Source organism: Erinaceus europaeus, chromosome 3 (assembly GCF_950295315.1).
Source record: "Erinaceus europaeus chromosome 3, mEriEur2.1, whole genome shotgun sequence".
Taxonomy (NCBI): Eukaryota; Metazoa; Chordata; class Mammalia; order Eulipotyphla; family Erinaceidae; genus Erinaceus; species Erinaceus europaeus.
Window position 1 is genome coordinate 81,221,642 of NC_080164.1, and position 27,307 is coordinate 81,248,948.

The window sequence follows — 27,307 nt, forward strand, 5'->3', positions numbered from 1 at the left end:
GGGGTTGAGTTCTGGAGAAGTGAGGTTCCCTGACACATTGGTGAGGTTGTCTGACCAGGGAAGTCAGGATGAAATCATAGTAGCATCTGCAACTTGGTGGCTAAAAGGCAGTTAAGATATGAAGTATGACAAATGCTTAATAAACAATAACCATAAGTAGGAATAGAGCAGATGAAATTAGAGAACTTAGGGTGGAAAGAAGCTAGGAAGTCTATTTTAGGTATGTGCCTAGGGGCCCATGACTTTAATTATTTTTGCTTGAGCTTGATAGCTAATACTTAATGGTAGACTATAAATACTGTCTGAGACAATGATGTTAGACTTGAGAACAGGGATAGAAAATTGGATTAGGCCAGAGAGTAGCTCCTAAACTTGAAGAAAATATATAAAGACAAGTAACTGTTCAGCACATCAATGTGATCCAGGGTCCATATATATTCACATTTAGCACAGGAGCCTATGTGACTTTCAAGTCCCTGTCAGACTGAGCTCACAGTCCATGGTCATAGCTAGGGACATTCTAGGCTTCACTCATTTCAAGACCATCCTATTTTGAGTGGAAGAGCAGAATGACCCAGCCTTCCTTCAGAGAGTAGGGTAGTCCCTACTATTGCTACTTTGTAGTGAGGGCACAGTCCTGGAGAGGCCCATAAAAGGGCTTATGATGATGTTTCTGATGGAAGCGACCAGTGATGGTGGAAAGACAGATCTAGGGCCATCATATCTATGTGAAAATCCAAGGATTCTATGACTAGGGCCCTAGATGATGGAGTGGCCTGGTATTGAATGAAAAGTCCATCATTAAGTGAGCCAGTCTCTTGCCCTTTTCCAGCTTCTGTAGTCCTTTATTTATCTGATGAGGTTAGACTTTCTACTAGCTCTTAAAGTATTGAGTGTCATTTATTATATCTAAGCTGGTATTGGGTTTATGGGATCTGGCCTCAAATTAAGGAGTAAATACACCTTGAACTTTAATGGAATCTTAAGCTTCAAGTTAGCCTTAAGTTTTCCTGCATTTCCTTGTTTGATGATTCTAGTAACAGTTGTCATAGGGAAGACCTGCTATTCTTAACCATGGACCTATGAGGCACAGGGGCCAGAAGTCCTGGGTCCCAGGAAGTAGCCAGGGGAAGCAAGTTTGGTCTTTGGATCCCAGAGTGCAGGGTCACTTGTAGCTTTGCTCTAACTGAGGAAGAAGGCTGACTGTGCTTTTAAACCATGTAGGAGAAACTCTATTTTAATTTTATTTTTTAAACCAGAGCTCTGCTCAGTTCTGGCTTATGCTGGTAGTAGGGATTAAACCTGGAAACTTGGAGCCTCTGTGTTATATCTCCAGCCCTGCATTTTACTTTTTAACTCAGTCACCCACACTTGTGATGCTGCTGGGCTAGTTTTTTGGATTCTCAGACCAAAGTGATGTCCAGCCAGCAGGGAACGGAACGTGTTGGGCATGCCTTCACATGTTGCCTTCATAGCTTTGCCACAGCAACCTTCTCCATCAGACTAGTTTTATTATTCTCTGACAATCAGAAAGCAAAGTTGTCATTATGTACATGGGTCTGATAAACCAGGGCCCAACTACTGACAAGATGTGTGATTGGGAGAGGCCTCTGATGACCTGTGCAAAGACTCCCAGATGCAAGCCTTGTATAGTCACACCATCTCGAATTTGTTCATATCAGCTCAGAAAGTTGGATAGAGCATACCAACCATGGGTCCTCAAGACACAGTCTGGTGACTGAATTCTTTTCCCTTGAACAGCACGATCCTTCTTTCCCAAGCTGGTCTTTGGAGGTGTGAGTCTACCATCTTCTCAGGTAGCTAGCACCTAAGTGGTGGAGTACCATAAGGTATTTCTTGTTCTCTTTCTCTCTCTTTCCCTCTTTATTTTCTCTGTCTCTTACTCTCTACCATAGAATAAAAGGGGGAAAATTGCTACCAGATGTGGTGAAATTGTCATGTAGGCACCAAGCCCCAGTGATGACCCTGGTGGGAAAACTAAAATCAAGTCAAAGATATGTAGAAGACTGTGTAGTTAGGGACTGTGGCATTCATTCTTACAATGTCCATAACAAGGCTAATTACTTAAACTTTTTTTTTCCTTCCTTCCTTCCTTCCTTCCTTCCTTCCTTCCTTCCTTCCTTCCTTCTTTCTTTCTTTCTTTCCTTTCTCCCTTCCTTCCTTTCTTCTTCTTTTTAAATTGTCACCAGAGTTATTTCTGGGACTCAGTTCCTATACAATGAATCCATCATTCCTGGTGGCCTCCCCCACCCCATTATTTTTATGTTATAGACAGAGAGGAATAGAGAGGGAGATAGATAGATAGATAGATCTGTAGCACTGTTTCACTGCTTGTGAACCCCCTCCCAGGCGGTGAGGAGGTCTTGAACCAGGATCCTCGCACATGGTAACTTGTGCACCACCACCAACCCCCCAATTCTACTTTTCATTTAAGCATTAATGGAACACAAGGAGAGAACAAACACAGTGGAAAAAATCTTGACCTGTGTTAAGAAGATGCGCCTTTAACTTAGTCTATGGCCTTAGGGCCAGATCCCTGTGAAATATGGCCTGATACCTTGCCCCTGAGAATAGAATTATAGCAAAGCTGGAGACCTGAGGAATGCCAGTTTGGGATGAGTGGGAGCAGTCCATGAAGTGACACGATTTGCTCAGGACTCAGGCAGGAAACTTGGCAGGACTTTAGTTTAATAACAGACCAAAGATGTCATATATCAGATCTCCCCCAGATAAAGAGGGGGGGCAGGGAGAGAGATATGGAGACCAGGAAGACACCACAGCACCAAAGCTTTCTTAAATCAAATGGAGCCAGGTTTAAACCTGGGTCACAAACATTACAGAGCAGGTGCACTATCCAAGTGGACTATATGTGCTCTCAATACTCATTCAGTCTTTCTGCTTAGATTCAAGGAAGCCTTGCCTTGTGTATTCCCTAGTCCCCATTTCCTTATAGAGATAGATACTCTGTGGATGAAAGGATGGGTCACATCTTTGATTCTCTCCAAGATAAAAAAAACAAAACACAATTAACAAAGAGCACCCAGGGTGTCATTTTTCTGTTTTCACATTTGGATGATACTCAGGGGGTTCTTCGATAATGATGAAGGAAATGACAAGTGGTAATGTATTCATATCCCTGGGCACCCCAGGATGAAGAGGAGTATGTGCATGTGACCTGGGACTCAGTTTCCCCCAGGCCTGGGCCATGGATAGCAGAGGACTTGTTACCACACTGTGTGCAGGAGACAAAAGCACAAACTGGGTTCCTCTCAGTCCCTCTTCTTTCCATCTTTCTTGCTGTGGGTGAGAGCGCCATGAGATGTGACAATCCAGGCATGTCACTCAACAGTGAGGAAGGAGCCATGTGCCTTTGCTGCCTGCACACAGTAGGGCAACAACTCCACATGGCTGTAGCCAGGGAACACAGCCTGGGGTCTTCATGATGGGCACCTCATCATTTCAGAGAGTGTGCTGGGCAGGAGTTGCGGCCTCTCCTTCTTATCCTCCCCCGCTCTGTGCCAGCAGTTGTGTCTGCTTCCACAGCTGGGGATTCAACTCTCCTGATTTAAAGTATAGCGAGCACTAGCAACTGGAGTAAATACCCTAGGATTGTCTGAATGGTCTGATCCTGGGAGAGTTTCCATTGAATCACTGAAAGTTAATTATCTTCTGAAAGATGAGCTGATTCTCTGTTCCCCTCCCCTTTCTTTTTCTGCCAAGAGGGATATCTCTGGGGTTCAGTGACTGCATGATGACTACACTGCTCCCAGAGATTTTTTTTTCATTTTTTTCTCTTTTGATAGAAGATGAGAAGTGGGGGTGGGGGAAGAGGAGAAATACCTGTTGCCCTACTCCACCACTTATGAAGCTACCCCCTGCAGGTGGGGACCAGGGGCTTAAATCTGGGTCCTCAAACATGGTAATGTAAGCACTCTACCAGATTAACCATCATCTGGCCATGAAAGTTGTCTTTTTCAAAGCATATATTTCCCTTTCTTTCTTTCTTTCTTTCTTTCTTTCTTTCTTCCTTTCTTTCTTCTTCTTCTCCTTTTTTATTTGATACTTCTACTCAGCAATGAAACTGAGCTGTGTGCCTGTGACTTCCATCAGCTCTGAACAATTGATTGTCTTTTATTAAATGTTCTAGGAGCCCCACTCTATTTAGTGGAACAAGTCCTCAGTTTATCATACAAAGGGTATCACAGTTTTTCCTGTTGAAAATGAAGATTCTTTAGAGGATCCAGGGAGATAGCATAGTTGTTATGCAAAAGGCTTTCATTCCAGTGCCAGAATAAGTCAGAGCCGAGAAGTGCTTTGGTCTCTATCTCTGTCTCTCTCTCTCTCTCTAACAAAAATATGTCTTTAAAAACACTTGGCTGAATACCCCTCACTTGGCTGGCCTGGCTTGGACTCAAGTGTGCCAGCCCTGAACACAGGGCCACCTTCCAGCTGCAGCACCTGTGAGGAGGTGCTGTTGAGTTTGTGAAAAAGGAACGCACTGCATCTGACATCATGGGAAGTCTACGTAGTCAAATGGTGGGAGGCTGGCATTTCTTCCCAGGTATTTTATTGGCCAGGTGCTTGATGTGCTGACAGTGAGCATTACCAGGTGGTGGGGCATTCCCAAGGATGCCAGAACTCCATCCTTTCCTCTAAAGCATCCTTCTTATTAAAGCCAAAGACCATGATCTGTCTCCTCTGTGAAGTGCTGCTGTCTAGGGATCTAGGGACATTCAGGCAGGACTTCACCCCCAGCATAGGTGCCATAGGCTCAGGCAGGAAACCAGTCTCTGCCTCATGCCAGTCTCAAGTAAGGCCCCCCGATATTTGTCTGGCTAAGGTGTCCCCCTATTGCATAGTGAAGGACACTGAGGCAGAAAGATGGGCATATGGTTCTCCAACACAAGGAGTTAGAGGCAAGTCTGGTGTATAGCCCCAGGGACTAAGCAGGGGACCCAGAGAGGCTGTGGCCTGGAACCTGCCACTGTCTGAGCCTGGGGGCTGTGTAGCCAGCACATGCCCCAGTTCACACCAGGGCTTTGGTGGCATTTGCTTTTTTTTTTTTTTTTTTTTTTTGCTTCTTTCTCCTTTTAACATATTTTGTATACTTTTGTTTTTTCATTATAGCAGTCTCACTGCAGTGGGGGCTGGGTTCAAATATGGGCTGTGCACATGGCAAAGCAAAGTGCTATCCAGGTGAGTTATTTTGCTGGCCCAGCCTTGGGACTGGCCATGGCACATCTGGACCCCAGCTGGGTCCGGCTTTGCATGCAGCCTCTGGGAATTTCTGTGCACAGTGGCAGCTATGCAGCTGTCTGTCTCTACAACAAGAGCCCCACTAGCTGCAGCTGGTCCACTGGTTTTTCTTCTGCTCACTTGGGAGTGGGTCAGAGAAGGAGAGTGTCTCTGTGGGTCTTACACTCACTGGTGCTGGTTCCTGGGTCTTCTCCCTGGTTCCAGGGAGAGAATCCTTTATATTCTCAGCAAAGGGTTTGGGAGCTTTTGCTCCTCTGGCTGATGACTAGCAGCTGACTCACAAAGGGTCTGTGGGCAGATGGCCAGGCCCCTCTGGGCAGAGGCAGGGCCACACCAGGCCTGCCCCAGCCCCAGCAGTGGCCTCTCAATGGGATAACTCGGCCACAGAGATAGACTCAGGGCCTGAGATGAACACAGCCCAGTCCCCAAAGTCCAGTATGTTCCCTGGGAGGAGGTACAGCTGAGCTGGGAACACTCAGCCCTGCCAGCTCCTTTACAGCCCCACCCTTCCCCCCATCCCAGCTCTCTGCTCTGCTCTGGAGATTTCTCTCCTGCAGGTTCAGTGTGCCCCACCAGCCCCCTCACAGCCTGCTTCTGCTTTTTGCTGGATGGTGTTCAGTGCATGATGGGCCAGCAGGAGGCACATTCTTCATACATGGAGGACAGGTGCCATGGCCCCAGAGCACTGACCATGAAGCTGATGGGGGAGTCAAAGACTGAAGCTACTGTGTTGTCATAATGAGTCAATAACAGAGTTGATCTCTGAACCTGTTTAACACCTGGGATGGACAGGATCTGGCCACCTTCTTCTCCCTCTGGCCACAGGACAAATAAAGACAAGGTCGCAGGGAGGTGCTCTCATGGTCAGGTCTGTGAGTTTACTCTAAGATGAGTCTGAGGTGGGGCAGAGGGTGGCCCCTATAGAAACCCCATCTACAAGGTCTCGTGCCCACTTGCTGTCTGCTGGTGCCCGTTGGTGTCCAGGCCTCTAGGTCCCTGTCTTTCTCTAGTTTCTATGAGAGACCCCTGACTTCCCAGCTGACATCTGGATGTCACCTACTTCAGTAGATTCTGGGGTTTCCAAGAAGCTGACTTGAGCCCCTCCAGACATTAGATTCCTCCAGGGGGTACAGAGGGTGCCAGCAGCAACAGCTACAGCTGCCCTTGTCCACAGACAGGAAGCTGAGAAGGGAGCAGTGGCTGATGGGATGTGTCCACTGGGCACCCGACTTCTTCCCTTCTCTCACAGACAGTAGCCTAGGGCTCCCAAGAGACTTGGCAACATCAATGGAAGGTGCTGGGAATGCTGCTAGAGGTGGCCTGGCCATTTCTCTGGCAAATCCACTCTCCTCCTGCCCCTCACCTCCACTGGGAAATAGAAGTGAGCTGTCAGCCTGCAGCCCCAGAGGTGGGCTCTTCCTCTGAACTCACTGGGTCTGACTGGTAGCCTGGCCTCCAATACTCTTTCTGCAGGACAGGCAGACGAAGGACAGGTGAGCTGAGTTACAGGGCATCAAGAGGTTTCTCTGGCTGACACAGTAGTTTACTTTGATAATATATTTGCTTTGCCATACCCTTGAAGGCATGGCACAAGTTCAAGCCTGGACCTCACTGTATTAAAGGGAGTTCTGGTACTGTGGTATCTTTTTCTCTGTTTCTCTATCTGAAAATGTTATCCTAGAGCAGTGACATCCCAGTGACTACACAAACAAACAAGCAAACACCAAAATAAAAAACCTAACAACTTCCCACATGGGAAGGGTGGAAGTGGAAGGGAAAGTATGAGACATTTTCCATGTCCTCATGTTCTTGGTAATATCTCACTGCAGAAAAATGAACAGATATGAGGGATGTTTGATGCTTCTCATCTACTGCCAGGTAGAGGTAAACACTCCCACTCCAAATGGAAAGGTACATGAGCAAATGTGAGTGTACTGGTGTGACTTCTAGAAAACTTTCCAGGGCTGGGTCTAGCATACCTGGTTAAGCACATGTTATAATGCACAAGGAACTGGGTTTAGCAACCCCCATCCCCACTTGAGGGGGCGGTGGGGGAACTTCACAAGTGGTAAAGCAGGTCTGCAAGTGTATCTTTCTCTTTCCCTATCTCCCTCTTCCCTCTCAATTCCTCTCTGTCTCTATGCAAAATAAATAAAATATTTTTGAAAAGCTTTGCAAAGGCTGAGAAGATGCTTTCTCTATTTTCTCCTCTTTCCCTTTTACTTTTTTCTTTCCTTCTTTCTTTCTTTGGCCACCATGGTGATCACTGGGGTTTGGTGCCTACCCAGCCCCAATGCTTCTAGTCGCCTTTGTTGTTGGTTTCTTTTCTTCTCTCTTCTTTCCTTTACTTAATTTTTTTCTTTTATTCACTCTCGCTCTTTTTCTTTTTAGGGAGAGAAGGAGAGAGAGAGAGAGAGAGAGAGAGAGAGAGAGAGAGGAGAGAGGAGAGACACATGAAGCACTGCTCCACTGCTCATGACACTTCCCTCCAGCAAGTGAGGACTGGGGTTTGAACCTGGGTCTTTCTGCATGGTAATGTGTGTGCTCTACCAGGTGAGCCATCACCTGGCTCTGAAAGTTGCTTTATCAAGACATTTTTTGTTTGTTATATGTGCTGTATAGCCATGACACCAAGTAAAATGTCCCGTTGACTCCCATGGGATCCAGACACCATCTTGCCACAATATACTGCCGGTCACATTCACATTCTTCCACCTGGAAATGTCAACCCAGGAGAGTGGACTCCTCAGCAAGTTAAAGAGCAGAAAGTTATCTATTCTGAACACTACTTAAATGGGAGGATTTGTAAACCCCATTTATCTCTGAAGGCTCCTCATTTCACTAGAGCAGATTTTCTAGACAAGATAAGCAGCTCGCTTCTTAGTGCGACTCATCTGGTTACATCTGGGAGAACGTGCGGTTGCCATAGCAGTCGGGGTTAGAAAACACTGAGCTGCTTCCAGCAGCTGCTAACTAGCTGCTGCCCCAGCTCCCAAGACCAACCACTCCTCCATCCACCCTCTACCTCCTTACCCACCTCCAGAACTTGAGGGAACTTTGGGGGACTCTGTGATTCCTGCCCTGTGCAGAGTGAGTAGGATCTGTGTTGTTCAAATATTTTAACATTCTTATACCTAAAATAGACTTCTTAGCTTCTTCCAACATGAAAACCCCAAAATCTCTTCTTCTATATTCTTACCTTTAAGTTCTTGATTATTAAATTTGTTCTGCTTTATTTCGTAATGCTTTTCAACCACTAAGTGGCAGATGCTATCATGATGTCAACCTGACTTTCCTGGGCAGACAACCTCACCAATGTGTCTTGGACTCTCACCTCTCCAGAGCCCTGTCCTACTAGGGAAAGACAGAAAAAGGCTGGGTATATGGACGGACCTGTCAATGTCCATATCCAGTGGTGAAGCAAATACAGAATCCAGACCTTCTGCACCTCATAATGGTCCTGGGTCCATACTCCCAGAGGGATAAAGAATAGGGAATCTTCTAATGGAGGGAATGGAATATGGAGTTCTGGTGGTGGGAAACATATGGAACTGTACCCCTTTTATATCACAATCTTGTCAATCATTATTAAATGACTAATAAAATAAAAATTTAATGTTGTCTTGAGATGACATTTAACCCCCCTGCTGGACTGTTCCCCATGTTTTCTGCTCAGCAGTGTCATTAGATGCATGGAGCTAGTCTGCCCAACTGACTACAACTGAGAGAACCTTCCAGAAACCACACATCTATAGATCAGTAGGAAGAAGGGAGATAGTAGAAGCTAGGGAGCCCAAACACAAATGTCAGCTCACATGTTGAGAGGCAGCTGGACTTTGGGAGCTAGGCCCTGCTGTTCAGCCACTGGGGTGGGTCCGGTTGAGGAGTTGGAGTCCTGGAAACAAACAAGAGAAGACAGGAGTGAGTGATGGGGTCCCCTGGTCCAGAGTGGTGGAGAAAAGCAGAGTCAGAGGAGATCCTAGAGGAAGCTGTCCTCCACTCTACCACCATCCCTTGGCCTCTGAAATTCCTTGACTTTAGTAACAGGCCAGTGAGGTGGTGGCACAGGAAAAACTAGAGCTTTCCTCTTTCCAAGCAGCTTCAAATGAAACAACCCCTCTCTCTCTGCACTGCTTGACTCTGGCTTATGGTGGCACAAAGGCTGAAGCTGGGGCCTTAGGAGCCTCAGGAATGTAAGTCTTTCTGCATAATTATGCCACCTCCCTTGTCCGGCATTAAGCCAGCCCCCCCCCTCTACCCCCCCTCCATTCTGCATTGCTGATAGTATGGCCTATTTACATAATCATTGTTTTGCCTGAAAGATCCCACCCATTGATCTATCTTCTTTCTATCTCGAGACCACCCCCCAACCCCGGCCTGCAGGGTAACATTAATCCCATAAGCTAAAACCATCGCAACAGTTGCTAAGGAAGCTTCCACCTTCCCAGCAAGCCTTTTGCCTTTCTCCACCCCTTTCCCTAGCCATTTCCATTTCCAACTTGCCACTTCCGGTTTTGTCCTATAAAAGTCACTTCTATTTTTGGTTTCTCTCTCTTCCACATCTGACCTAGAGGAGGTTAGGCGTGCAGAGGGAGGCGGATGCCGGCCATTGCGGTTTTTGGCTCCATGTGGCTTAACTGGCTGCACTCACACCTGACTCTGGGGCTCCCGCATGAATAAAGATTTGTATTGCTACCACCAGGAATTTGGTTCCTGGATCCTCTCTCCCACTCGTGATGCTAGCCCAGCACTCCCTAGTCCTGCATGAATCAGTCTCTATGGCAAGGATGTGAAAGCTGGATAGACAGCCTTGCTATAACCAGGGTAATAGGGCAGCACTCAAACAAGCAGGGAACCATGCTGAGTATGTTGACTCTTCCCTGGGTGGGTCTTGAGTGTGAGGAACTCTTCTTCAGGAGGTAAGGGACAGGACTGGGCCTTGCATTGGTTAACCCCCTGTCCAAGTCAATGGGAGAGACTCCATGGATACCCAGCACTGGGATGAATGGGAAATATACTAGGAAAATCAAAGAATAATTGCAAATAAGAACCTCGGGGGAAGTCGGGCTGTAGTGCAGCGGGTTAAGCGCAGGTGGCGCAAAGCACAAGGACCGGCATAAGGATCCCGGTTTGAACCCCGGCTCCCCACCTGCAGGGGAGTCGCTTCACAGGTGGTGAAGCAGGTCTGCAGGTGTCTATCTTTCTCTCCTCCTCTCTGTCTTCCCCTCCTCTCTCCATTTCTCTCTGTCCTATCCAACAACAATGACAACAATAATAACCACAACAATAAAACAACAAGGGCAACAAAAGGGAATAAATAAATAAAAATAAATATAAAAAAAAGAACCTCAGGCAGACCCCTCATCCCACAGGCCAGCACAGCTCCCTGAAAAGCTCCTAGTTGTGAGTGAAAGAATCTCAGTTAGCACACTTATGTCATCTGGTGAGGTAAGAAGTTCGTGGGTCAGGGATGGGTAGTGGCTCACAAGATAGACTGTACATCTCATCATATTTGAGGACCTGAGTTCAAATCCCCAGCCCCCACCTTCAGAGGGCAAGCTTTATGGGAGGCGAAGCATTGCTGCAGGGGTCTTTCCTTCTCCTTTTTTGTCTCTCACTGGGAAAACAAATATAAAAAAGAAAGAAAAATGAAAATAAAATTGGCCAGGAAGTACAGAACTGTGCAGGAAGCAAGCCCCAGAAATAACCCTGGTGAAAGATTTTTAAAAAAATCCAGAGAGAGAGAGACCTAAAACATTCACACCAAGACAAACTGTAATTAAAACAGTAAAAGTAAAAGAGAGCATCTTAAGCAGCAAGGGAGAAATAGATTGTTATGTACAAGGGAATAAACAAAAGACATCAGTGGTCTTTCAACAAAACTTGAAGGCCAGGGGAGTGTGACAATACATACTCAAAGAGCTGAAAGAGAAATATTTTCCTTTTTAAAAATTTTTATTAGTGCTTAATTGATTTAAAATTATAACAGGAGTATAATTCTGCACTGTTCCCAACACCAGAGTTCTGTGTTCCCATTCCCTCAACTGAAAACTGTAGTAGTTCTCCCAAGGTTGCAGATATGGGTCGACTATTATCTATATGATTATCTGTATACATATCCATTTTTTTCTTATGGTCCTGCCTTCTCTTCCTATCTAAGTTACACCTACACCTATTACTACTTCTAAATATTCTTTCCTTAAAGAAAAATATCTTTCAATCATATATTCCATATCCAGTGATAAAGACAAGCAAATCACCACTAACTCATCTTGCAAGAAATGTTGAAGGGACTTCTCTATACTGAAAAGAGAAGTACTAACAAAGAAAATCTATATAAGAAAAAAATCTCATTGGGAAAACACTTATAAAGTTAATGTATGACTCAACCACACAGGAGCCATAAGGACTGTCAGGCCTTAAAGCCAAACCCCCCCCCCCCCTGCTCTGCTCCATTGCTGACACTATGGTCTATTTACATAATCACTGTTTTGCCTGAAAGATCCCCACCACGTTATCCCCTCAGGGTATTGCTAATTCCTGCCAGTTAAAACCATCCCAACAGTTGCTAAGGATGCTTCCACCTTCCCAGCATGCCTTTTGCCTTTCTCCACCCCCTTCCCCAGCCATCTTCATTCCTGACTTGCCACTTCTGGTTACCCTACAAAGCCCACTTCTGTTCCTGGTTTCGCTCTCTCTTCCTCGCTCTCTTTTCTTTCCTGTGTCCCGACCTGGAGGAGGGCTGGCGTGCAGAGCAGGAGGCGGCCATTGCGGTTTGGTGCCACGTGGCTTAATCCGCTGTGCTCACACCTGACTCTGGAGCACTCCCACATCAATAAAGAATTGTATTACCACACTGCCATGAGTTCCTGGATCCTCTCCCACCCGCAATGCTAACCTGACAAAGGACAATAAAGAAATTAAATTAACTGAAGTCACGAGAACTAAAGGATGATTATGATAAACATATAAAATGATATACAAGAAATATTAAGTGTGGGGAGTGAAAAGAAAGAAGGAAAGAAAGAAAACGGTAAAGTCTGAAGTGTGCTCAGATTTAAGTAATTATCAACTAAAGCAAAATGCCATCTATCCAAAACATTCTGTGTCTCATGGTCACCACAAAGCACAAAGATATAACATAAAGAAACAAAGCTGGGGGTTGGGTGGTAGCGCAGTGTGTAAGCGCACATGGCACAAAGCATAAGGATCTTAGTCTGAGCCCCTGGCTCCCTATCTGCAGGGCAGTCACTTCACAAGTGGTGAAGCAGGTCTGCAGGTGTCTATCTTTCTCTACCCCTCTGTCTTCCCCCATCTCTCTTGATTTCTCTCTGTTCTACCCAACAACAACAGCTATAACAACAACAACAAGGGCAACAAAATGAGAAAAATGACCTCCAAGAGCAGTGAATTCGTGGAGTAGGCACCAATCCCCAGCAATAACCCTGGAGACTAAATAAATAAATAAATAAATAAAATAAAACCAATTAAGAGCATTTCCAGAGGAGTGGCCACAGGTAGCAGTTGTCTGACATCATTCCCCTAATCATCTAGTTAAAGGAACAAAACATCACCATAAAACTCACCAAATTACAGCTGGGATTTCTTAGGAAATCTACTAAGCCACAGGTGGGTGCAGGTGTGCATGATCCAACACCCATTTGTGATAAAGACCCTACAGGAACTGGGATTAGAAGGACTATTCCTCAACATAATAAAGATCAATTACAAATGCACAACTAACATCACTCTCAGTGAGGAAAAGCTGAAAGCTTTCCCCTAAATACTGGAAACTAGACAATGATTCCACTGTCTCCAGTATTATTCAACACAGTCCTTGAGTTCCTCACCACTGCAATCAGACCAGAAAGAGATATCAATGGTATACATATTGGAAAGGAAGAAATCAATCTATCACTATGTTCTTATGGCATGATAATATACCCAGAGGAAATAATAAATTCAGTATAGCAGGAGGATACAAAATCAATATACTTAAATCTGTGGCATTTCTGTATACAAACAAGGAGTCAGAGGAAAGAGAAATAAAAGACTCAATCCCATTTACAACTGAACCCCAAAAGATAAAATATCATGGGGTGAATCTCATGAAGGAAGTGAAGGTGAAGGAGTTTTCATTATACAATGAAAACTACAAGACACTGCTAAAAGAAACAGATAACTCCCTGCAGGGAGGTGGTGAAGCAGGTCTGCAGGTGTCTATCTTTCTCTCTCCCTCTCTGTCTTCCCCTCCTCTCTTGATTTCTCTTTGTCCTATCCAACAACAACAACAACAACAACAGCTATGACAGCAACAACAACCACAAGGGAAGAAAATGGGAAAAATGGCCTCCAGGAGCAGTGGATTCATAGTGCTGGCACTGAGCCCAAGCAATAACCCTGGAGGCAAAAAGAAAAGAAAAGAAAAGAAAACTAAAAAGAAAAAGGAAAGAAACAGAGAAGGACACACAGAAGCAGAAGAACATTCCTTGTGACTACTGGACTGGAAGAATAAACTTATTAAAATGGCCATTCTATCTAAACCATCAATATCTCAATAGCATTTTTCAAGGAAATTGAACAGCTTGTCCAAAAATTTGTATGGAACTAAAACAAACAAACAAACAAAAAACAATGAATAACCAAAGCACTTCTGAGAAAACAGGAAAACAACAGAGGTATCACAATTCTCAATTTTAGTTTATACTATAAAGCACTAGTAATTAAACTAGAATGTTACTAGAATAAACATGGACACCCAGATCAATGGAACAGACATGATAGCCCAGTAATGAGCCCACACACATACAACCACCTAGTATATGACCAAGGGGCAAAACAAGTCAATGGGGTAAACATATGGGAAAAGTGGACAGCCACATATAGAAAAGTGAAACTAGACCAACACCTAACACCACACACCAAAGTCAAATTCAAATGGATCAAAGACATAGATATTAGACCAAAAACTCTAAACTTTGTAGAAGAAAAGATCAGTGAAACTTTTCAAGACCTTCACATCAAAGATGGATTTGGAAACACCATGGGCATGGGAGATGTAAATAAGAGTAAATAAATGGGACTACGTGAAACTAAAAAGCCTTTACAGGGAGGGGGCCAGGCAGTGGCGCACCTGGTTAAGCACATATATTCAAGCCCCTGGTCCCCACCTGCAGGTGGAAAGCTTCACGAGTGGTGAAGCCGGTCTACAAGTATCTCTCTGTTTCTTTCCCTCTCTAACCCCCCTCCTCTCTCGATTTCTCTCTGTGTCTATCCAATAATAAATAAATTTAAAAAAAGCTTTTACACATTGAAATCACAGTACACAAAGATAACCAGGAAACCTCAGGAAGTGAGAGAAGATATTTACACATTCCATCAAACACCTATAAAGAATTACTACATGTTTACAAAGTAAAAAAATAATAATTTAATATTAAAGTGAGCCAAAGAACTAACCAGACCATTTTCTAAAGAAGAGATATACAGGGGCTGGGTGGTAGCGCAGCTGATTAAGTGCACATGTTGCAATGCACAAGGACCTGGGTTTAAGCCTCTAGTCTCTACCTGCAGGGGGAAAGCTTCATGAGTGGTGAAGCAGTGCTGCTGCAGGTGTCTCTGTCTCTTTCTCTCTCTAACCCCTTCCCTCTCAATTTCTGACAGTCTCTATCCAATAAATAAGTAAAGATAATAAAAATATATAATTTTAAGAGATGTACATGGCCCATAGACATATGAATGCTCCACTTCACTCATCCTTAGAGAAATGCAAATTAAAACACACTAAAATTCTCTCACCTGTGAGAATGTCCTACATAAACAAAACAGAATATGACAGATGTTGGCAAGGTTGTGGAAAAGAAGGGACTCTGCTACATTGCTGGTGGGAATGGAAACTTGTGCAGCTCTTTTGGAAGACATTATAAAATGCAATTATCTTATGCCCATAGCTGCGTTATTTACAATAGTCAAAGTGTGGGAACAGCCTAAATGCCTTTTGACAGATGACTGGAAAAAGAAGTTATGGGTTATATACTCCATGGAAAATTACTCTGTGATCAAAAAAGACAGTCCTGGCCCTTTGGGACAAACTGGATAGAACTTGAGGTGATTACACTTAATAAAATAAGTGAAGAGATGAAAGACAACAATGGGATGGTTTCACTCCTTTTTGGATTCCAGAGAACTGATACACATGAACTTGGGGAAAAAAAACAGAAGCAAACAAACTGTTTATAAGATATATGAGAATATGGTGTTTATCACTGGGAAGTGAGAGGGTGTGGACACAGAACTTTAATGGTGGGTGTGGTGTGGAACTATACCCTGTAATCTTATAATCTTGTAACCCACTGTTAATATCAAATAAAAAAACTAAAATAAAAATTAAAAAAAGAAAGGACTAGTGTAAGGATTCTGGTTCAAGCCCCTGGCTCCCCACCTGCAGGGGGTGGCCTCACAAGCAGTGAGGTAGGTCTGCAGGTGCCTATCTTTCTCTTCTCCTCTCTGTCTTCCCCTCCTCTCTTGATTTCTCTCTGTCCTATCCAACAACAACAACAGCAATAGTAACAATAACAATAACAACAAGGGCAACAACAACAAGGGCAACAAAATGGGAAAAACGGCCTCCAGGAGCAGTGGATTTGTAGTGCAGGGATTGAGCCCCAGCAATAACCCTGGAGGATAAATAAATAAATAAATAAATAAAGCCAATAATCATTCTGACAACAGAATAGTAGGAAAGAGTAGAGAGCTGTGCTCTTTTGGTGGAGACTGCAAGGCAAGAGGGTGTTGAATTATGATACTGGAGGGAGGGGAGGTGGGAGAGTGGACGCCTCACTCAGGGGAGGCTAGTGGTGGTGAATGGGGACTGGACGTGCAGTGCATCACGGTGCAGCACAGATAGGCACCGAGTTTTAATGTTGCGTACCGGAACCCCGCATCATTTCAGTTTTGTAAAATGAAAAAATGATTAATTTCTTGCCATCGCCAGGGCTTCGCTGTTCCAGGCTGACTTTTTCAGATAGAAAGAGAGACAGAGACAGAGACAAAGACAGAGAGGGGGTTTCTCTACATGCAGTGAGGGCTGGGCTAGAACATGGGTTGTGCTCATGGCAAATTAGGCACCCTTCCAGGTAAGTTATCTTCCAGACTCTATCATAATCATCATCAATCATCATCATCACTACTACTCTTACTACTACTGTTAATTGCCAACAGGGTTATTGCTGAGGCTCAATATCTACATGGTGAATCCACTGTTTCCAGTGGCTATTTCACCCCATTTTTCCTTTTTCCTGTTGCTATTTTTGGATAAGACAGAGAGAAATTGGGAGGGGAAGGAAAGAGATAGAGATGGATGGATGGATAGATAGATAGATAGATAGAGAGGAAGAGAGAGAGAGAGAGAGAGACCTGATTCACTGCTTGTGAAGAGAACCCCTTCAGGTGAGGAGACAGGGGCTCAAACCTAGATCCTTGCTTGCATCCTTGTACTTCACTTTATGTGTCCTTAAGCTGGTGTGCCACTCCCTCCCCCCCCATTTTTCTTTATATTTTATTTGACAGAGACAGAGAAGAATATAGAGGGGGTGTGGAGAGAGATAAACCTTTACAGCACTGGTCCACCACTTCCTCGTAAGCAGGGGTGGGGGCTTGAACTCAGATCCTCATGCATGGTAATGTGTGCACTGTACCAGATGCTTAACCTCTTAGTCCCCTATTATGCTTTTTAAAGACAAGAAATTGACTCTGAATCTGGGTTGAGCAGCTTTATGTGGCATCTAACGCAGAAGGCAGCAGTGTGGGGACACCTACTTTTATTCTTAGAACCTAAAGGAATCGTCTTTGTGTCTAAAGAAAATCCAAACCAGAGTTTTCATGTACAGACCACAAGCTTATTTAAACACTGCATTTCCAGGGGTTGAAGATTAATCTCTCAAGAAAACTGATTCTCAGGTGGGGACAACGGGGCAGCTGCATGATGACAAGATTTACAGTGTATGTGCCAGGCTTCCCTGGGTCACCATACTATGCTCCTGCAGTCCTGCTGTGAGCTGGAGTGACTAGGTCAGGGTTTTTATGCAGACTGGAGGCATTTAGACAGAAGAAGGGACATTGGGCCAGGTGTCCTCTCCTATGTCTGCTACCTCTGAGTCCCTGCAACATTCCAGGGGGCAGGAGAGGTGGAGCAGGGCACCAGGCAGCTTAAGGGAAACCAGATGGTACTCCAAGAAAGCTGAGGGGGCATCCTGGGACTTGTCAGAAACCCAGCCCTCAGTTGTAACTTGATACAAACAACACTACCAAACAGAGCTGGCAAATAGCTCACTTGGACATACACTGCTTTGCCATGTGTATGATCCAGGTTCAAGCCTAGCTTCTATCACATTGAAGGAAACTTTGGTGCAGCGGTTGGTCTCTCTCTCTGCCTCTTTGTCTCTATCTAAAAAAATAAAGGGGGCCAGGGGGTAGCACAGTGGGTTAAGCACACATGGCATGAAGCTCGAGGACCGGCTTAAGGATCCCGGTTTGAGCTCCCGGCTCCCCATCTGCAGGGGGGTCGCTTCACAAGTGGTGAAGCAGGTCTGCAGGTGTTTATCTTTCTCTCCCTCTCTCTGTCTTCCCCTCCTCTCTCAATTTCTCTCTGTCCTATCCAACAACAATGACAGCAGTGGCAACAATAACAGCAAATTAGTGCAACAAAATGGGAAAAATGGCCTCCAGGAGCAGTGGATTCATGGTGTAGGCACTGAGCCCCAGCAATAACTCTGGAGGCAAAAACAAGCAAACAAACAAATAAAAATAAAACAGACCTTTGGTAGTGGGTGAACTGTGGAACTATACTTTATATTCTTATAAAAACATAAAGCCCCTCCATACACAAAATAAATGACATGAAAGAAAAGTACTAGGAAGCAAACATGCAGCATTGCATGCAGAGTATGACTTAGAGCTTGAGTGGAGGAGCCAAGATGGGGACTGTCTCAACCTCACCCTTGGCCTAGCTCCTGGCTTCATCATCTCCCTACAGCAGCTGTGCCCCGGCTGTGTCGAGAGTGAAATGCCTTTTGGATAGACTGTTGGCAAGTGACAGCATCAGGGACATGACACAGAAAGTGTGTCTCTCGGAAGCGGACAGGAGTTTTCGCCCATCCTTCCCTGAGTCTCGTCTGTGTCACCATTACTAAGGGTACCAGGGGCAAAGCAGCTTAGTGGGTAGCTGTTTGGGTTATTATCCCCTCTGACAGCTGGGCTGTGGATGGCAAGGCCGAGAGGCCTAGCTTGGCCATGTACCCAAAGATGGCAGGGCCTTGGAAAAGCTGAGCCAAGCCACTGTTGGACCCTGGCAGACCTAACTTCAAAGAGGGTTTTCTGTGAAGTGAGTTCAATCAGAAGCTAAGTACAGCATGATGCAACATCCCATGTCGCCCAGTAGGACAGGGGGACTGCACAGTCTGGAGGTACCACTCCAGCATGAATGCACTGCTCCTACAACACACAGGACAGCAGATCCAGTCTGAGGGACTCCATGCCACACTGAGGCTCCCTGGGTCCCTGGCCTTCAAACTGTTACCATGCTCACAGAAGCTTCTAGAAGGGTCTCTGCCCTCCTGGCTAAACTGCTTTGGCTTTTAGTGACTCCATTCTAATGATTCTGGACAGTAAGGGATAAATGAAGACTTGACAGGAGTGTAAGGAATCAGGCTGGGTAAAAATAAAGGATGGAGGTGGGGTTGGTGGGGGCAGGGTAGGTGGTGACTAACTCAACAGAGCACATGTTACCATGCTTGAGGACCTGGGTTCAAGATCCCAGTCCCCATTTGTAAGGGGAAGCTTCATAAGCAGTGGAACAGTGCTGCAGTTTTTTTCTATTCTTTCTGCCTCACCCCTTGTACACACACTACCCCTCAGCCCCCACCCTCCATCCCCGTGTACCTTACTCCCCCGTCTCTCACATCTATCAAAAACTGAAAAGAGAAAAATGGCTACTTGGAACAGTGAAGTTGTATACACACCAAGCCCCAGTGATAACCCTGATGGCAAAAATAAAAATACAGAGACAGAGACAGGACTTAAGTATACTCATCTGCACACAGCCCAGCCTGAGCACCCCCCCCCCCGCCCCGGGACTGTGTGTGGCCCTGTCATGGGGAAGGTGACTCCATGCCGGGGTGAAGGCAGGAAGCATGCATTGATCTGAGAGAGCCAGCCAAGGATGAGGGGATGCGTGGGGCTCAGCCTTCAGGGCTCATGAGATGGCTGACTCCTGCAGTGCTGCTGGGACTGATGTTAAAAACAGTCCACATTTATTTGACTGGAGCTAAGCACCATGAAGGCCTTGGGTCAGAGGCAGCACCTTTGTCAATGGAAGGTGAGATGGTGACCCAGCAAGCCAAGAAGAAGCACTACAAGGAGCCCAGTAAGGTGGGTGCCACAAATGGCTTCCATTCTGCTGGGATATGCTTTTAGGACATCCAAGTCTCCTTGAGATGAAAGAAGCCACACTGGGCCAACAAAATAGCTCAATTGGGATAGTATATTGCTTTGCCATGTGTGTAATCCAGGTTCAAGCCTGGATCATTGAAGGAAACTTTGATGCTTCTCTCTCTCTCTCCATCTCCCTCTCCCTCTCCCTCTCCCTCCTACCCTCCCTCCTTCTTTCCCTCTCTCTCTGTGTCTCTCCCATCTCTATCTAAAAAAGCAGGACTACATCTACTTCCCTGGAGGAATCTCAGGCTGCACTGGCCAGAAGCCCACCATCCATCTGGCTACAGTCTGTGGCCACAGGTCTGATCCACATTGTCAGGTTGTCTCCAGGGACCAGAGACCTTGCTGCTGGGCTCCAGTGGATGCCTGAGCAGGACCTGGAAACCAAGCTTATTTTCCTGTGGAGAATTCATGAGGGAAAAGGATCTGTGTGAACTGGCAGCCTGCATGGGGCCTCACAGTTACCTCCCTTGACACATTAAAACAGCCTAGGAAGAAATATCTCTTTGTTTTAATTTTTAATATGAGTCCAGCAGACACTGTCACCACCCCAGGGAGCTGTAAAATGAGCATGTTTTATTCATCACAGGCCACCACTCCCAAACAGAATGTGAAGCCGAATCTTATGACCATGCTTGCTTGAAATAACTGCAGAATAAAAAACATTTATGGTATGCTTCTTCTGTTTGGTTAAAAAGAAGATGATAGGGCCAGGTAATGACTCTCTTGGTAGAGAGATACAAGCTAGAGACCCTGTACCTCCCTGCAGGGGGGTAAGCTTCATGAGCAGTGAAGTGGTGTGCACGTATCTCTACATCTCTCTTTCCCTCTCTCCTCCACACTCTTACCAGGCCCAGCACCCAACAATAAAGCAATATCCCTGGGAGAGAGAGACAGAGAGAGACAGAGAGAGACAGACAGAGAGAGAGAGAGAGAGTAAAGATGACAAATAGCTTGCAAGGCCCGAGGGCTTGGCATCTGTCTGATGCTCCCTGGCCAGGGGTTTGGGAAGACAAGGTTGGGTCTGGGCTAGGAGAGCAAGGTCAGAGGCCAGAGAAGGAACAGGATGGTCTGCTCCACAAAAGGGGGGGGGTCCTGCTGATACAGCTCTGCAGTTCTCCTGGTTTGCCCCTGAGGCTGATTGGCTAACTTAGATGGAGGCTGTGGAAAGTTGAACTCACCTCCATAATTTGCTCCGGCCCATTTTCCTGCTCAGAGGCCCCTGGTGAGTTCACAGGTGACTGAATGTTGGCCTGAGCTGCTGACTTTGGGTCTGCTGGGGTCTGGGGGGTCCAATCTGGCATCCTGTGGCCCTTGTCTAAGTGCCCAGACAACAGTGAGATCTCTGGCCTCTGCACATTAGGGGGACAGGTCTGAAAGCGTGTGGCAGAAGCCACAGGACCCACTCTGAAGATGAGCTCTCTGCCTCCGCACTCCTGGCAGCAGGGAAAGGATGAACTTTCAGCTTCTGCCCTCATTCCACTGACCATGAGATGGGGCCAGAGAGCCATGGTTTGGGGTCCAGCCAGTAGCACTACAGGCACTCCAGGACAGGATGAATAAGGATGGCCAACAGGGGGTGGACATCAGAGAATAGCACCCACAAAACTGCTCCTACTGAGGTAGTGAGCATCTCAACAGATCCAAAGGAAGGTTGGACTACTTCCTCCCTCCCTTCCTCCCTTTCTTTCTTTCTTTCTTTCTTTCTTTCTTTCTTTCTTTCTTTCTTTCTTTCTTTCTTGTGACCAGGGTTACTGCTGGGACTCAATGCCTGCATGACTCCACTACTCTCAGTGGTTATTTTTCCTAGAGGATAAGACAGACAGACAGAGAGAGAGAGAGAGAGAGAGAGAGAGAGAGAGAAGAAGAAGAAGAAGAAGAAGAAGAAGAAGAAGAAGAAGAAGAAGAAGAAGAAGATGATGAAGAAGAAGGAAGAGGAGGAGGAAAAAGAAGAGGAGGAGAGACACCTGCAGCACTGCTACCCCACTTGTGAACCTGCCCCTGTAGGTGGGGACTGAGGACTTGAACCTGGGTCCTTATGCATGGTAACATATGTGCATTATTGACTGAGCCACCAGCTGGCCCCATAGGCTGCCCTGAGGAAAGAGAAGAGCTGGTTGTATTGGGAGATCAACAAGTGACCTTCAAGTTAACAGTGGGGTGGAGTGCAAGTTGACAATGGCCTGGAAAATACCTGAGAAAGGTTCCCATTTGATGATCTCCCTGCCAGATTCAGACACATTCCCTCTCTCCCTCCCACTGCTTTTTTTTTTCTTTTGCCACCATGGTTATCACTGGGACTCAGTGTCTACCCAACTCTACTGTTCCTGACAACCATTTTTTCCCCTTTTGATTGAGGCTGAGACAGAGACAGAGAGAGGGAGAGAAAAAGTGACAGAAGGAGAGGCTCTACAGTATATTGCTCCAACATTCTGGAAGCTTCTCAATGTGCAGGTGCTCTCATGTGGTGGTCTGGGGCTCAAACCTTAAAAGTCATTTCTTCCACCTCCTGTGTTTTTTTTTTGATAGGACAGAGAGAAATTGAGGGGGGAGTGGGAGTTAGAGAGGAAGAGAGACACTTGCAGACCTGTTTCATCACTTGTGAAGTGATCCCCCCCTGTAGGTGGGGAGCCAGGGGCTCGAACCAGGAACCTTGCCCTGGTCCTTGTGCTACATACTATGTTAGCTTAACCTGGCATACCACCCCTGCCCAACCCCCCTCCCCAACTCATGTGTTTCTATTTGCTTCTTTGACAGTGATGTGTCAGTGGATGGACTCACTGTAATTGACACACAAAATGGTCAGTGGTAAGAGCCTGGCTTTGACTAGGACACTTCCTAGCACTCTGGACCCGCTCCCCTCCCAGACCCTCCCCCACTGTGAGGGCAGACTTGCTCCCCAAGGACCAAGAACTACGTGCAAATAAACTATGACTTCTGCTCCCAAAGGGAGCAGCAAAAATGCTTCAAGTGCTCCCAATTCCATGTGAAACAGGTGACAACTCAAATACAAAGACTCTAGGGGGAACAATGTCCTGGGGTCTGCTCACCATCATCCAGGCTCTGTTTCCCCTGAACACACCGGATCAGTGTGCCAATGCGATGCTTTGGCTTGCTCTCTCTCTCTCTCTCTCTTCTCCACTCAATTCCATTAATAAATAATAAATCCTTTTTTTTTTTTTTTTTTTTTTTACAGAACTCTGATTTACTGGCACGGATAGCAGGTCAGACCCACTGGGGCCAGCGTGACACAAGACGGGGGCACCCAAGGGGACCATACCTGGGAAGAAGTGATCCCCACAGCTGGTGTTTTTTTCTCCCTACAGGAAACTCAGCTCACACTATCAGCTGCAGGTGCTCCCCAGAAAGACCGACCATATGTGGCTCTGGCTCACCGGGGAACTCATCCCAAATGTAAACAGTCATTTATTTCTTAACTTATTACATTCTTCTTCTCACTGGGCTACCTTGTTCAGCTAGAAAGACAGAGACAGAGAGAAAGACACCACAGCACCCAGCTGGGCCAGGTCCATGGCAAAGCAACTGCACTGTCCAAGTGCTGGCCTTTGTTTCTCAATTTGATGTGACTCTACAGGCAAGCCGTTGCTTTTCTGAAAGTGGACTGGCCTGCCTGGCCACCTCCCTCTCCTTCCCTCTGGTCACCCCCTGCCCTCTGCAGGAAGGTGACATCTGAGTGCTGCTGTTCCATTATTCATGAGTGATGGGCTGACCTCTGACCTCTCCAAATGGCAGGGAGAAATAATTCATAAGGGTGTGAACAGGAGCAGGTGGGCCATCTGGGGCTCAGCCAGTCATATACCCCTGGAAAAGCCCTCGATGGCCCCCTCACAGCTGCCCAGGTCTCCCCTGTGACAAATCCACAAGGAGCCAGGCTGATGGGAGAACACAAGCATAGCTGGCGCCACCATGGTGATTATTTCTGCCACCATGACTATCACTGGGACTCAGTACCTGCCCAACTCCACTGCTCCTGATGGCCACTTTATTCCTCTCTCTCCTTTGCTCTTGATGGAGGATGAGAGACAACAAGAGATAGAGAGGGAGAGAGATGGAGATGGAGAAAGACAGAGAGGTGGGACACTTGCAACACTCCTCCACCACTCTTCAAGTTTCTCCCCTACAGGTGGAAATTGGGAGCTTGAACCCAAGTCCTGGGGCATGGTAATGTGGGCTCTCTACTGGATAAGCCATGACCTGGCCCTGCCACACTGTTTTTTTTTTTTTTTTCACAACACAAAAGGGTGTTCCATGTCTCACTTGCTCATGAGAAACCACAGGGAGTGATGACCTTCTGGGAGCCAGAGGTCAGCTCACAGAGGGGATGACATTCAGCTCCTGCCCTCAAGGACAGTCAAGCCTGGGCACAGTGGACACAGCCTGCAAGTCCTGAAAGCACAGACATGATGGAGCGATCTTTCTCTCTTTCTGTCACCAGAGCTATCACTGGGGCTTTCTCACTCCTGAAGTCATTTTTTCCTCCCCTCTAGATACAGGGTAAGGGATGACGGGGGTGGGGGGAGAGAAACACCACAGCATTGCTCACCCACACCAGGGCCTAGACTTTGTGACAGAGACAGCTTGCCCCATCCCCAATAACTTGATGGAGGGAAATGCTGCAACTAGAGTTGATTGTCTGGGTGGCAGAATTGACAGGAAGGGTCAGTGAGAACACAGGGATTTAGCTTGGGGTTCATGGTGAGATGGACTAAAGGAGCATTGAGTTAGAGAGCAGAGAGTGACACTATCAGACAGGCTGAAGCCTCTCACAGACCACCTGGTTCATTGGAACGCTGAGGGTACCACTCTCACTCTATTCTCCTAGAGACAAGAGAAGCACACTGTCTACTCATATCTGGGGATCCAAAAGGTCAGCCAGGCAGAACAATGTTGATCCCATCCCATCCTGAAGGTATATACCACTCTGGGTTTGGGGACATAAATGCTAAGCTCTGAAGTGAGTTGAGGAGGGATAAAGTCTAGAGCCCATCTCTGTCTGAGGGCATTACCTGGGCAGGAACACTACCCGACGAGTGCCCCAGGTCCCCGATTCTGGCTGCAGCCCGAGGGTCACTAGAGCTGATGAGGACTGGAGCACTGATTTCCATGGAGTGCCGGTGGCTGGAGGCCTGGGAGGACTTGTGTGTCACACTGAGTGCGGTGAAGGAGTGGCGTTTCTTGGCATTCTTCTTGCCATCCACACGCCGCTGAAAGGCACTGACTGCCCCCAGGCTGCTGAATGTGGGGGCCAGGGCCACACTGGCCACAGCGCCAGGGTCAGAGGGCAAGGAGGTATGGCATCCAGACACCGCACGGGGGCACTGCTTGTCCATCTCAATGAGCCGCTTGGCAGAGTCGTTGAGCTGAGCAGAGAAGGGGAGGAAGAAGAGGCTCTGTTAAACAAAGGCATATGTGGCCCCAGAAGAGGCTCAGTGGATAAAATACTGGACTCTCAAGTTGAAGGTCTCAAGTTTGATCCCCAGCATTGCATGTGCCAGAGTGATGCTCTGGTTCTTTCTCCCTCTCCTTCTCTCTGGGATTAATACATTAATATTTTTTAATAAAGGGGAAAAGCACATGCCAAAGTCAGATCTCTCTCTCTTTCTATCTCTCAGTCTACGGTGTGTCCAAACAGGTCTACTGTCTCTGACAGGGACCCAGGAATAGCACATAGGAAAAAAAACAAAGCTGGTATCTGAGGATTTCATTGACAAGTCTTCTGGAGCAACGGTGTCTTTCAAACTCCACTGTTTCAATGAAGACTCAATTTGAGACATGTCACCAGAGGAATTTTCTTTTCTTTTTTTTTTCCAAAATTATCTTTATTAATTTATTTGGATAGAGACGGCCAGAAATCAAGAGGGAAAGGGGTGATAGAGAGGGAGAGAGACAGAGAGACACCTATAGCCCTGCTTCACCATTTGTGAAGCTTTGCCCCTGAAAGTGGGGACCAGGGGCTCAAACCAGGGTCTTTGCTTACTGTAACATGTACACTCAACCAGGTGCACCACCACCCAGGCCTCTCTTTTTTCTTTTGCCACCAGGATCATAGTTGGTGCTCAGTTATTGTATGACTCTACTGATCATAGTGATCTTTTCTGGGAGACAGAAAAAGAGAGGGAGGGAGGAGAGAGGAGAGAGGAGAGAGGAGAGAGGAGAGAGAGAGAGAGAGACCTGTAGTACTTCTCCACCACACATGAATTCTTCCTCATCCCTCACCCTCTGCAGGTGGGGGCCAGGGATTTGAACTGAGGGTTTGTGAATGGCAATGTGAACTCTACCAGGTGTGCCACCACCCTATCCCCAGAATGCACTTTCAATAATTGGTGGCAAGGAAGTATGGCTAGCGACTGGTCCCTGTGACCATTTTTCCTGGTGATAGTCCCTCCAAAGGTTGTCAAGATCCACTGTGGCCCAGTCCTCAAGGAAATCAACACTGGCTGATCTCCAGAGACCCAGCATAATCTGGGGACCTGGATGTGTGTCTCTCCCCATGAAGCAGCCGGTCGCTCCACAGGAAGAGTCTGTCTTTGGTAAGTCTGCTCCTTAGTAGTGTTTATTGGGGGCATGGTCACATCCATGGGTAATTGTGGCTTCTGGAATCAGCCCTGTTGGCAGGAAACACCAGCCTCTCAGCACTGCTCTGGGAGTTCCAGGGGCAGGAGGAGATGTGGGTACCCTGCAGGACCAGGTGTAGGCAGTGAGTGGGTCTCAGACATTTGAGAAAGGACCAGGTTTTATCTATAAACCATTATGTCCTTTTGATGCCTCTGATTTGAGAGAGATTTCGTTCAAGGTGTTGGTCAGAGCTCTAAGTTCATACTGAAGAAGGAGTTGGCTGCAGGGCCTGGGGGTGGCAGAAAATACGAAGACAGGAGAGTTTTCAGGGGTCTCCCTGGAGAAGGAATAGACATTGCCACAGAGCTCACAAATGGCTCTCAACTCACTCCTGCCTCATCTCTTCAAAAGATGACACAAGATGAAACTAGCAGGTAGCTCACCGAGTGAAGCACATGTTAACATATGTAGGGACTCTGGTTTGAGCCCAGGGTCGTCATATGGAAGCACCTGCAGGGGGAAGCTTCATGAGTGGTGAAGCAGTGCTGCAGGTGTCTCCCTTTCTCTTTCTCTCTGTCTTCTCCTTCTCTCTCAATTCTTCACTGTCTCTATCAAAAATAGAAAGGGAAAGATGGAGAGAAAGGAGAGAGAGAGAAAGAAAAGAGAAGAAGAGAAGAAAAGAAAAGAAAAGAAAAGAAAAGAAAAGAAAAGAAAAGAAAAGAAAAGAGAAAAAATGGCCACTAGGAGTGGCTGAGTTGTAGTGCAGGCACCAAGACCCAATGATAACCCTGAGGTGAGAATGTTTTGCTGATATCTATTACACAGAGGTGAGAACTTTTATGCATGTCTCAACAACTATTCTGTAATGCATTAACCCTCAGTCCATAAAGTGAAGAAAAAAAAATAGAAGGAAGAGAAAATAGAGGAAAAGGAGAAGGAGAAGGAGAAGACTCAGGGTTAGAGA

The 27,307-nt window shown here is 46.4% G+C and overlaps 1 protein-coding gene across 1 annotated transcript in view; it reads right to left on the bottom strand.

Moving 5' to 3' along the window:
* The window catches only part of SH3RF3 (SH3 domain containing ring finger 3), a 110,305-nt gene that overhangs the window by 30,347 nt on the left and 52,651 nt on the right, over window positions 1-27,307 (bottom strand). Inside the window, exons 7-8 of the mRNA XM_060188439.1 lie at window positions 24,795-25,148; window positions 9,093-9,172 (exon numbers count right to left, since the gene is read on the bottom strand). Coding sequence (XP_060044422.1) covers window positions 9,093-9,172; window positions 24,795-25,148 — 434 coding nt within the window. The remainder of the gene's footprint in view (window positions 1-9,092; window positions 9,173-24,794; window positions 25,149-27,307) is intronic.